Source organism: Hyaena hyaena, unplaced genomic scaffold (assembly GCF_003009895.1).
Source record: "Hyaena hyaena isolate Hyena2069 unplaced genomic scaffold, ASM300989v1 scaffold_82, whole genome shotgun sequence".
NCBI lineage: Eukaryota > Metazoa > Chordata > Mammalia > Carnivora > Hyaenidae > Hyaena > Hyaena hyaena.
This window is the reverse complement of record NW_024080713.1, coordinates 8,434-21,228: the sequence shown is the minus strand read 5'-3', so window position 1 is coordinate 21,228 and position 12,795 is coordinate 8,434. Positions and strand designations below refer to the sequence as shown.

The following is a 12,795-nucleotide window of genomic DNA, read 5'->3' as shown; positions in this document are numbered from 1 at the left end:
TTCATGGTTTGCCTCTCTTCCTCTCCCCCACTATTTCCCCCCATCTTCTCCCCCACGGTCCTCCGTTAAGTTCCTCCTAATCCTCCTATACGTGCAAACATATGGTATCTGTCCTTCTTTGCCTGACTTATTTCGCTCAGCATAACACCCTCAAGGTCCATCCATGTTGCTACACATGGCCAGATTTCATTCTTTCTCATTGCCATGTAGTATTTCATGGTATAGATAAACCACATCTTTTTGATCCATTCGTCCGTTGATGGACATTTAGGCTCTTCCCATGATTTGACTATGGTTGAGAGTGCTGCTATGAACATTGGGGTACGTGTGCTCCTATGCATCAGCACTCCTGTATCCCTTGGGTAAATTCCTAGCAGTGCTATTGCTGGGTCATAGGGGAGTTCTACTGTTAATTTTTTGAGGAATCTCCACACTGTTTTCCAGAGGGGCTGTCCCAGTTTACATTCCCACCAACAGTGTAGGAGGGTGCCCGTTTCTCCACATCCTCGCCAGCATCTAGAGTTCTCTGATTTGCTCATTTTAGCCACTCTGACCGGCGTGAGGTGGTATCTCAGTGTGGGTTTGATTTGTTTAAATACCCAGATTTTAAGAAAGTACATGTGTTCTTTTGCAAACTGTTTTATGTAGAGTGCTGAAACCATTTAAGGAAATGTTTCTTACATAATGCCATTTATCATTAGGCCAGTACTTATTTCTTTATTTTCTTGATCTAAACCCAATACGGACTCCTCTCCTTACCGCACCTGTTCCCTGGGGGTGAAGAGTTACTTCCACATAATTTGCACGCGAGCTTTTCAGTAGGAACACATCTGGTAATTCATGTGCTTAGTTTTTCTCAGATTAAATGAGGTTACATTTGTCCAGTTTAATGAGATGGCCATGTTTATTTTCACACCATTATTGCTTTATGCCTTTTTGGATTCTGCTTTGTTGGTTTTTTTTACTTTAAAAATTTCCCTTATGGGGCTCCTGGGTGGCTCAGTTGGTTAAGCATCTGGCTTCAGCTCAGGTCATGATCTCACAGTTCTTGGGTTTGAGCTCAGCATCGGGCTCTGTGTTGACAGCTCAGAGCCTGGAGCCTGCTTCAGATTCTGTCTTCCTCTCTCTCTACCCCTCCCCCACTCATTCTCTCTCTTTCTCTCTCTCTCTCTCTTCTTTTAAAATTTTTTTAACGTTTATTTCTGAGAGACAGAGAGAGACAGAGCATGAGCAGGGAAGGGGCAGAGAGACAGAGAGGGATACACAGAATCTGAAGCAGACTCCATGCTCTGAGGTGTCAGCACAGAGCCTGATGTGGAGCTTGAACCCACAAACCAGGAGATCGTGATCTGAGCCGAAGTCAGATGCTTAAACGACTGAGCCACCCAGGCGCCCCTGAAATGACACTCTTTAAAACTATGCAAATCCCAGTACTTGCTCCACACCCCTTTCCAGCAAAGTCAGTTTATTAGTTGCAAATAAGAACAAGATATTATAACAGCTTGTGATTGGAAACCCAAGGGAAGATTTTAGCATTTAAATAGCAAATAAATGTAAGAGTTTTCCTTTTGTTTGATACATAGAAGTTGAAACCTGAAGTAAAAAAATGTCTCTCTTTGTGAGCACATGAGATCTGAAGCCATTTAGGTGGCTTCAGAGTAACATTATCCTATTATATCTCATTGGTTCAGGCCCAGTGGCTCCTTACTCCATTGGAGATAGTAATTAATGGACTTCTATACAATCACAGCAGCAAAAGCATTCTCCAAGCCACTGCAGGCTATGCTACTAAAAGTAGCCCATGTTAGTATTTTATGATAGCATCTTTAGTCCTTTTTAATAGCCAGAAACCACCATTAAGTGGACTTATCTCACGGAATGGAGATGATTCTCCCCAAGTGAGATGAAAGACTGGCCTTGGGTCCTTGTTCCCATTCCAACTGTCCCTAACTCTGCTTCATTTAGCAATTTTTATTTGCAGAATTCTACAAAAGTGCATATTCCCTCCACCTCTAATTTCAGTCCTTCTGTTATTTCCTGGGGTATTTACTTCCTTTGCCTTTCATTGTGATTATTTGTCCAACTCCCGTACTCTTTAAACATAAAACAGTATAAAAAAGAATCTAAGTGGAAACTTGAGGTCTGAAACTCGTATCAAGTTTTCTGAAAGAGTGTCATCTCTAGTTGCCAACTGAGCAACTATTAGGTCAGGAGACTCTCAGAAGATTTAAGTCTGTAGGTGGTGTCTAATTACAAGTAGAAATTTCTCTCCACTTGAATTAACCAGAGGTAAGCCAGAGAATCAACCCCAGCTGTGAGGGTAGTGTGAGCATTGCGATTATTTTTTGTTTGTTGGTTTAGTAATGGGAATAGATTTTTTCCCTTGAACGAAACTCTGTGTACTGGTTCCCATTCTAGCCAATAGTGCAATTACATAGCACTCGCAATTAGGTGGGATGAAGGGGCGCCTGGGTGGCTCAATCAGTTGAGTGCCCGAACTACTTCGGCTCAGATCATGATCTTGCAGTTTGTGAGTTTGTGAGATGGAGCCCGGCCTCAGGCTGGCTGCTCTCAGCACAGAGCCCGCTTCAGATCCTCTATCTTCCTCTCTCTCTCCCCCTCCTTGGCGCTCTCTCACTCTCTCTCTCTCTCTCAAAAATAAATAAACATTAAAAAAAAAAAGATTAGGTGGAATGAAGAATGTAGTTAGTTGTCATGAAAACTAGTTTTTCTCTTTTCAAAATTAGTAAGTCCCTATGGGAAAGCAGCAGCTCAGCAAAGATCTAGCTGGGCCTCCTGTGCTCAAAGAGCTCACGATTTAGTGGGGGAGCAAGACCGGTGTGTCATGATCACATTTACATTTCACACTGGCTGCTCCGTTTGCACAATGGGTCTGGTGTAAGATGATAGTAGCGGGGTCTGTGGGGGTGTTATCGGAGGGCCCAGAGAAGCATGCGTATTTGAGCACTACTTAGAGGAGAAGGGATGGCAGGGGAGAGAAAGAAGGAGCAGATGGAAGTTTAGTTGGGAAATCAGAAGTATTTTGAACTGACATCCAGAGAAAAGGAGCGGGGAGTTAACCAGAGTGTGGGATGCCGCTGAAGGGGCGTTGGAGTGAGGACTGAGAAGTGGATTTAGTGAGCAGGAATAAAGAGAAAGAAGAAGGGGAAAAGACAGCATGATCTTCTGTAGAGGAAAGTTGGAGGGTCTACGACTTAAAACATATATCTGTGACTCTGGTGCCTAGAAGTTGTAATGTCATGTGTATGTGGGGCTGTTCCACAGAAAAGTCGTGGAATTGGTGACTGAACCTGTAACAGCTATGATGTTCACTATCAAAAAAGGAAATGGATGGTCAGAGAATTTGAAATATAGATCAAGGCTATTGGCCTGTTTATTTTCTGTTTTTTAATGTTATTTATTTTTGAGAGAGAGAGAGCTTGCCAGGGGAGGGACAGAGAGAGAGACACAGAGTTGTGGACTTCTTAATATCTGTTCATCTATTTATTTTGCACTAATTCAAAGTCATTAATTTGTGAAGAAAAGTATAATTACCCAGCTTATTATTAATTTTTGCTTTTTACTGTTTTCTGTTTATTTGGATTTTCTCCATATTTTTTACCTGAATACTGAGAGATCTCAAGTTCACTTGCAGAAGGAAAAGATAGGCTTGCCACATTTTTAATAGGAACAGACTTACTTCTTTCATTGGTTATTCTGTCAGCACAGAGCCCAACGCAGGGCTCAAATGCACAAACTGGGAGATCATGACCCAAGCTGAAGTCAAATGCCTGATCGCCTTGAGCCCCCTAGGTGCCCCTCATTTCCTTTAAAGCAGTAAAGAAGGTGCCAGACCCTTGGAGCTGCTTCGCAGTACCACCATGTGAAGCCACCACTAGTTCTTTGTATTTGCTTCTCCTTTGCATGCCAGGACCCTGATGCCTAGCAGAAGAGACTGCCTCGAATAACCACATGGTAATTGCACTCCGCTCCGTGTTCATTTATTACAGTTTCAAAAGCATACCAATTTATTTCCATAGAAAGCCTGAAGATGTGCACTTCAGTGTGCATTTGAAGATATCAAGAAAAGTTAAGAATTTTTGGTTTCAACCAATGGTGTAAAAGCTCTCTGATATTTGGTCCTTAAAACCCGTTTTTTAATCTGTTAGCCATTAAGTCAGCAAATGGTTTCTTTGATATGTGTCTGGCTCTGGTCCTTAACGCCTACATTCTTTTGCCATTAATATCTGTGGCTGATTATCTCAGTGACTTAAAACCCAATTCTGACCCAAATAGTAGAAGAAAAGCCCATAAACTATGGAGAGAGAGAGAGAGGGAGATACTCCTTAGGTAAGATCTATAAATGCTTAGAGTCGTCTGGACAAGGAATAGAGCACTTCTATCCTGCATGTTCCACACCTAATGAGGGTTAAGCAGAGACAGAGTGGCCATTTGAAGGTGCAGTCATAGGGGATTAATAATAGAGAGATTCCCTCTATTAACTATCAGAGGGAATAGCAAACAGTGAATTAGTGAATGTCTAAGTTTTCTTCCAACTCTATAATGATTTAATTCCATGCTTTTGTTGGAGGTGTGGAGGTGTCTCAAGTAATTTGTAACTATGACATATATTAACCACCTCACAAATGGATGTCTTAAGTCAAGAACTTACTCAACTTCTATTGAAAAAGACTTCACAACCTTTATAAGTACTTTCTCTATTTTGGAAGGGGAAAAAAAGTACTTTCTCTAGAAAAACATGGACAGTGGGAGCTCATGATTGCTGCTAATGTGATTTTGGTTTATCCTCAGTCCCAAATTCAAAAACTCCTTTACAATTTTTTTGTTTTTTACATTTCTGAGTCATTGTTCTCTACTCCAGGCAGAAGACAACTGAATTATTAGAGTTCTGTTTGAACTCACCAGGTGTCCAAAATCCATTTTAAATCTCTGTTCAAAAGCCTTGATTCAATTCGATTTTACTGCAATGCAAAGAGGCCCACTTGAATGTGTTTTGGGATAGGTTATTGTCAGTGGCAGCTTGAAAATGTCCCAGGGTAAATTGCAGCAATTTCTAGGAAGTCGCTGAAGGAAGCTATTGAGTACAATTATATCTAAAGAAGGCCCAGCTTGTTACCTGATGAGAAAATGGCTGTGGTAGATGTTTCTCGTTCACTGTTATTTAATTGAAGAACAGGCAGTCCTAAAATGGCTTACATACATTTCTGGTAGGGACATCTACCATTTGTATGTTCTTTTCTATTTGTGCCGATCCCCCTAGAGATAAGATGCTAAGGAAGTAATCCAGCATGTATTACCTCCACATCTCAGGGAGCTGGATGGAAAAAGGGCAGAAATGGACAGCCCAGTCAGGGTTTGCCTTAGGGCTCACAAAGAGAAAACCCGCTACGGAATGGCTCAGAGATGCTCTCTTGTCAAACTGCGTTAAGCTGTAGGGCCATGGGTAGTCCCAGAGGAATTCAACTTTCCTATGTTTCATTCATTTATTTGTTTTAAACATTATAAACAACATGGGACAGACTCTTTTAGGTGCTGGAGTTGTAACAACGATGACTAGTCTTTTGTGCCATGAATTCACACGAAAGTCCATTCATAAAACACAGGCCAGTTCAAATGAGTCCTATTAAAGATTAGTTAGAAATCTACTTTATTGTATTTACTGTATTTTTATTATATAATTGTTTACTATATATATACTTTATTATGTATACTATATTATATATATCAACCTATAACTTAGGTTATGATTGGGTAGAATCTGACATGTGCATTGCTTGAAAGAAATTAAAGCAATTTATCACTATTAAATCAGACCTGGAAGAAGAAAGGCAGACAAAAATGTGATGTTTTCTGCCTTGCAAAGGAAAACTAAAGGTAAGAGTAGTGAATTCCTGATTAAATTATAGTTCATCATAAAAATCAATATATGTGTTTTTAAGTTTATTTGTTTATTATTTATTTTAAAAGAGAAAGAAAGAGCAGGGAATGTTGGAGGTGGGTGCGGGGGGTGAGGCGGTGGAGAGAGAGAGAGAATCCCAAGCAGGCTCCACGCTGTCAGTGCAGAGTCCGACTTGGGACATGAACTCATGAACCATGAGATCATGACCTGAGCCGTAGTTGGACACTTAACCAACTGAGCCATCCAGGCACCTCCAAAGATTTTATTTTTAAGTAATCTCTGCACAATGTGGGGCTTGAACTTAGAACCCTCAGATCAGGAGTGCCACACTCTTCTGACTGAGCTAGCCAGGTGCCCCATATTCTTAGTATCTTTAAGATACCTTGCAAACATTCACAGTCTACACTTGGATTCTCATTGAACAGACTATAGATGGCTATGTAACTCTGAATTTTTGTGTCCCTGCCTTGCGTCATCAAACTGTCATTCAGCTAAGGTTCGGTATCTGCTAACTCCTGCTTAGATCTGTGACTCTGGCTTTGGCTCTAATATTATCTAGGATTAAATTAAAAAATGTTTAATGTTTGTTTATTTTTGAGAGAGACACACACAGAGTGTAAGTGGGGGAGAGGGAGAGAGAGAGAGAGAGAGAGAGAGACGTAGAATCGAGAGAGACGTAGAATCAGAAGCAGGCTCCAGGCTCTGAGCTGTCAGCACAGAGCCCGACACAGGGCTCAGACTCACAAACCATGAGATCATGACCTGAGCCGAAGTCAGATGCTTAACTAACTGAGTCATCCAGGCACTCTTATCTAGGATTAAAATTTTTTTAAAAAACCTTGTGGAAGTTGGAGGATCAGGGTATTAAAATATACAACAACAATATATTTAATACTTATTCTTTTTTAGGGATGTGCTAACTGCCTTACATGTGTTTTCTTCAATGCTCACTATATTCTTATTATCAGTTCCATCTTCCAGTCAGTGGTTTGGCCAAGGTAACTTCAGAGTTCTCAATGTCAAACATGTATTAATTAAGTGACAGAGTTCAAATTGGAACTAAGATTTTTCTGAGTTTACATCTTGCTTCGCACACTGGCTATAGTATCTTAATATTAAAGGATATGATTCCCAGATTACCTATGTTTCTAGTGAGAAGAAAGAATTATGTGGTGTTGCTGGTCTGGAAGTGGCCCAGGGGAACAAAAGCACCCAAGTCATTCTCTGTCCATGAGGGGTGTCCATGTGAGATGATTGGAATGAGGGAATCTGTTATCAGACTTAGAGGAACATGTGTAGTAATGAAACCAAAAGAATGAAGTTTGAAGACAGAGGAATGAGAACTGGGTGTAAGTTGAATGGCAGTGAATATTCGGGGAGCTGTCTGGATTGCACTTCCACCTCCCCCCTGCTCCCAGCATCTCAGTGTCACAGGTGTGTGTAATGCGGATGTGAGAAGGTGTGGTCTGGAGCCCAAGGGAGTACATTTATTGATTTCATTGTAGTTCTTGAGGGAGTTGTCAGGGGGGACATTTGGGAGTTACATTCAGAGCCATGCACTTCTAACGTGCACAAAACACGCAATCTTGACATTTCACAGGAAATTTGTGAGAAGATGATAGGTTGAGGTCACTGTCTGGATTTCAGAGAGAATTCAAAGACTGCTGAGTCTCTTTTAGGAACCTTGAGTGACTCCATGGAAGTCTGGTTTAGACAACCCCCCCCCCCCGCCCCCACCAACCGGATATAGGGCCAAAGTCAGGATAGGAAGAGTTTGTGGCAGATGTTGGTATGGAGGCAAATTCAGCCTAACCAGGATGTTCATCTCTTCTCTGCTCCACTAACTTTCTTGGGAAAATTTAATTTTAGAAAACTAATGGCACTGCCATTCCCCAGACTCCGAGGAACAGCTTTGTCATCGTCCACCTCCACTCAGCCACTAATGGGACATTAATATATTTTGACATAAAGGGACACAATTGAATTACTTGGCTTTCATTTAATATCTGTGTATTTTATCTTTCCCTTGTTCTTGTTGTCTGTTTTCATGTTATTGGTTGGCCTGTAAAATACCTGTGGGAGAAGTTCCAGGAGAATGATGACATTATCGAGGCTAGACTGTTTGCCCAGCAGCTTGTCACAGGTGCCTAGGGAGGTTTCTGCACATGCCCTAAACTTCTTCTGCAACCTGGCAGCAACCGGTGCTATTGTTTATTAGCAGAACCTTATGTAGGGGAGCGGTTTTCAGAATAGTAATTATAGTGGTAATAGCTAGTATCTCCTGATCAATTGCAACATACCAGGCATGTTTCTCAGCACATTACCTGTACCGACTCAGCTAATCCTCATAGCATCTTTGCGAGGTGGATCCTCTCGTCATCTCCGTGTTACCTATGAGGAGCCGAAACGGGGTTACCTGATGAACCAGTAACTGGAGGAGCTTTGCTTCACATCCAGGCAATGTGACTCAGAGTCTGAGCTCTTTCACTTTGCTACTGTTCATGCTGGATCCAAAATAATTCAAAGATTTCCACCATGGATCCCGTGGTTGCCCTAAAATTTACTGGTGGGCCTCAACATTTGATGGCAGGCCAAACCCCAGGTCCCCTAGTCAGAAGAGTGGGTTTAAGCAAGCTGCTGCTGGTGGGAACATGGGATGCATTGTAAGTCCTCAGGAACAGATGGGAGCTGACGGCAAGAGAGAGGGGGTGTATAAGAAGGTGGAATGGGGGAGAGTGGCAAGCGGTGAGTCTTCATTTTCTTCTCTCCTGCCTAGTTGATCACTCTAGAGATGAAGCGAGATAATCCATGAATTGATTTGGATTCTGGAAAGTTCCATTCAGATGACAGTTCGTGTGGCACGTGCATAGTGTGTCACCCATCAGTCAGGATGACTGGTGGAGGCTGTGGCTCAGGAGGCAGCAGCGTGTGGCTGGAATTGGTGGGTGCAGATGCAAAGCGGGGAGGTGGACGTGGCCAGGGAGCAGGCACCGATGGACTGGGAGAAAGGTGGTACACACTGGTTGGCTAGTGGGGAGCTCCTGGGAGAAGGCCATATAGTGACTGGTCTGTACTCATTCCCTCTACCCTATTTTCCACTTTACAGCTACTGCTGGCACAGGTTTTAGTCCTGACATCCCCAGCCTGCTGGGGAAGACTAGACCTCACTGTCATTAGACCTACTATAATCTTGAAATTTATGGAAGTAGAGCTCTTTCAACCTCTGTCCTCCCCCATCTCCCACTACAGGGTATGGTGGGCCCCTACACTTCCCTCTTACCTGATGTACCTGGGGGGAAATATTTGCTAAGTACAGTCTTTGCAGGTCACTAGGGTGAGCTTGGAAATAAAAAGATCAGACCCCTCTTAATTTGGGGATAAGCATTTGATACACTGTATGGTCACTCTGTAAATTGCTTAAGTTCTTTCCTATCTTTTCCTATCTATTTATATCTAATACCTAAAACTCTTCGCCATAACTCTTATTTTTACTCTGGTCCTGAGTTATCATTTATTTACATATTGACAAAATTTTTAAATCTTTTCCTAAAAAGGATGATACTCAGTGTGAAATAATCCCTAAGACCCATCATGTAGAGGTAACTGCTTGGGATAGCTTACTGAACGTTTTCTCTAGACATTTGTGTACATTTACAGATGCTGAAGTTACGCAGTTGACATGAAGGAGATTATTCCAGATATAATTTTCTATAACTTTTTTTCACTTCAGAGTGTTATAGTTGAACTTCCCTCCAAACAAATGCAGAGCTACACACTCATTTGTACTATTTGCCCAGTGTTCTGTTGTTTCAGTCTACCACAGTTTACTCGACTGTCCCTCTATTGATTGCTTATTGATAAGAGCCTGAACACCACATAGAGATCATTTGACTTTGTTAGTTCAGACTCTATGGTTTTGCCATGAAATCCGTGGTATTCTTGGCATCATATAATAAAACAAGCATGAAACCTATGAGCGTAAGAGTCTAACTCTGCTTCCAGCTCTGCCACTTAGTAGCTATGTGACCAAAATATCACTTTACCTTTCAGCTTCCCTACCTGTAAATGATGGTATGGTATACATGATATTTAAGGTATGTTCTAGTTTCCAATTATGCCTTCACATCATATTTACCATTACGACTTATGCCAGTTTTATTCATCAAAGCCTATTCCATGTCCAGCACAAAGCCCATTACACAGTGGACACCCAACAGACACACTTTGAATGGACCGATCTATTGACTTGTCTTCTCAAACTTTCCCTCAGAAATATCCATCTTATCCTTTTGTATTGGCTTAGATTTTAACTCCGTGAACCCCAGACATTTTTATTTGTCCACCATCTCTCTTTAGAATTTATGCACTTATATCTAAATATCTTTGCATGGGGGGGGGATGGGGCAGGAAGAGAGTTATGTATGAGTATGCACATATGTATCCATAGTTGGATATGTATGTTGTTTTAAAGTATTAGAGTGGCAGTCTACCTGCTGGGAGTTATTATACATTGTCTTACAATGAGGCATCGGACAAGAGAATGAGATTGAATCATTTCCCTCTCCTTTTTCCAGAGTTGCAGTGAAATTCCATGCATGTGTGTGTTTGAGGTGGGGGTCGCAGTATCCAGATAATGTTTAATCACTCCTTTCTTCTATCTATCTTTTTCTTCTTCCTTCCCTCTTTTTCTTCTCTTTTTTCCCTTCTTTCTCTTTTGCATTCTTTCCCTTCTTTATTGAAATGAAGTAATGCTATTCTTTCTCCTTGGGTCAATGGTGACTTTTATCCCATAATACAAGAAAGGAGAAGCAATCCTCTATTTGCTAAAATTATCTGAACCAATGAAACCTAAGTGTAAGGTAATAGTGAAGGACAAGAGGAGGTTTTGATGTATTAACCCATTGAAGAAATGTTTTGATCCGTAGGAGTGCTGGTGAAAATTAAATTGTTTCGCCCAACTAATGCCAGTGATTAAATTAACCTGAAAATATTACTTAAAACCCATGGAACCCAGGTAAAGACATTCTATGGGTGAACAGGATGCTTCAGAAAGCTTGGCACAACCCTTTTTTGTTTAACATTTATCTTGAATTCTGTTAAAATAAATTGCAACTTCATTCCCTTTCTAAGGAAAGTACATTAGAAATATTTTAATTTTTTCCCTTCATTTTGGGGTACTCACAGTCCCCATCACAGGCAGCATTTATTGTCATAAGCTTTGACTGAGAGGTGCTTTGACTGTTGGAGCTATTTTGAGCTCAGTCCTATGTTTTCTTAATTCTTGGTCTGCTTTTTATAGTTTTTTGTTTGCTTGCTTGCTGTGTGTGTGTGTGTGTGTGTGTGTGTGTGTGTGTCTTCTGAGGGCCAAGCTGCCATAATAGGATGAAGTGGGCATAATTGTCAACAGCGGTTTTTTATACCCTATACCACTTCTTACCGTTTCAGATTAGCTGTGTCTAATTTATCATGGAACTAAACACGTGATCTTATTTGAATTTTTAACAAGTTAAAAGCAAATAGGATAGGAGTTGCTTCCAGAAGCTTTTTCCAATTATTCCTGTGTTCTTACCTAAATTCTAGAAACCTGAGGTTTCTGGAGATGTATTCTCCAGATCATGACTATATTCTGGTGAAGCACCTAAAATTCTGGTGTGAATGAGAGCTTTTTCTTCCAAGCATGAAGAGACTTTTTGTTTTTTGCCTGTAGCCCTTCCAGGTGCATGTGGCTCTCAATTCCACCCTCTCATTTACGTCTGACTACTCGGTTCTTCTTTTTGCAGTCCCCAGTCCGTCCCAGACCGCCTGAGGATCCGGGTGAACAAAATCAGTTTACAAGACTATGAAGGATTCCACTATGACAAAGAGAAACTTCGGGAAGCTTGTAAGTTGTGCCTTGTGGATTTCATGTGATCAGCCTATCTTCAGCTTCTTGATTGCCCTTGGTTTGATGGATAGATTCATCTTGTGTCTGAAAACAATGGTTAGAAAAATGAAGGGAAGTGTAGTAATACGTGAATGTCAAGTGGTGATTTATGGGCCGAAGAAAATGGAACTGGAGAAAGGAAAGCAGGAGAATAAAACTATTATGTGGAAGATGCCAGGTTAGGCATCTTGGTTTATTAACCACTTTAGTCTCAAGTTTACCTAAAATGAGGGAGCAGAAGGTTGGCAAATGACATATGGTATAGTAACATGTAGAAAATGCCTGAGACAGCATGAGTCTCTTCCTGGAGCCTATATTACCAAATATTATTCTCCTATTTTATGCAGATGTGACAGTGTTATCTGTAAAGACATGTCTAGCCCTTCTAGCTATTATGTGATTGCATAATGTAAGAGACCCACAGAATACTCAGTGTCATGATAAAGTGATTCATAGATGGTGAGGTACTGTTATTCCTAAAATCTTAAAATTGACTCTACATATGAATACTTCTCAATGTTCATATTTTCCATATGCTTCTTTAAATGGATAACTAGTTTTTAGTTCATCTCGTCTCTGATTCAGGATTTATTGGGCACTTTTTATATTCCAGTCACTATTTTAGATCCCTGTCTGTATTGTGATATATGAGGTAACCAGGTAAAGTAGGCCAGAAGATGATAAGACCACAGGTGTGTTAGTTAGTAGTCTTCTTGGCTCCACCCTAGTTGTAGAGAACAATAGTTAAGTACAGTAAAGTCAGAGAAGATCAGAACCAGTATCCAAGAGCACAGGCAAGGACGCCAACAGAAAGGAAGGAGTTTGATACCGAACCAGAGGTTTATGAACTAAAAGCTCAAAACAGCTCTCGGCACGGACCTACCTGGAGTTGCAGAAGCCACTGGTAGGAATAGAGTAGGGACACATTCCCAGGATAATGATTTCCAGGCTC

At 41.1% G+C, this 12,795-nt stretch overlaps 1 protein-coding gene across 1 annotated transcript in view; it reads left to right on the top strand.

Moving 5' to 3' along the window:
• The window catches only part of DGKI (diacylglycerol kinase iota), a gene marked incomplete at its 3' end in the record, with an annotated part of 307,501 nt that extends 295,700 nt beyond the window's left edge, over positions 1–11,801 (top strand). Inside the window, exon 22 of the mRNA XM_039233998.1 lies at positions 11,701–11,801. Coding sequence (XP_039089929.1) covers positions 11,701–11,801 — 101 coding nt within the window. The remainder of the gene's footprint in view (positions 1–11,700) is intronic.
• Positions 11,802–12,795: the final 994 nt, after the last annotated feature.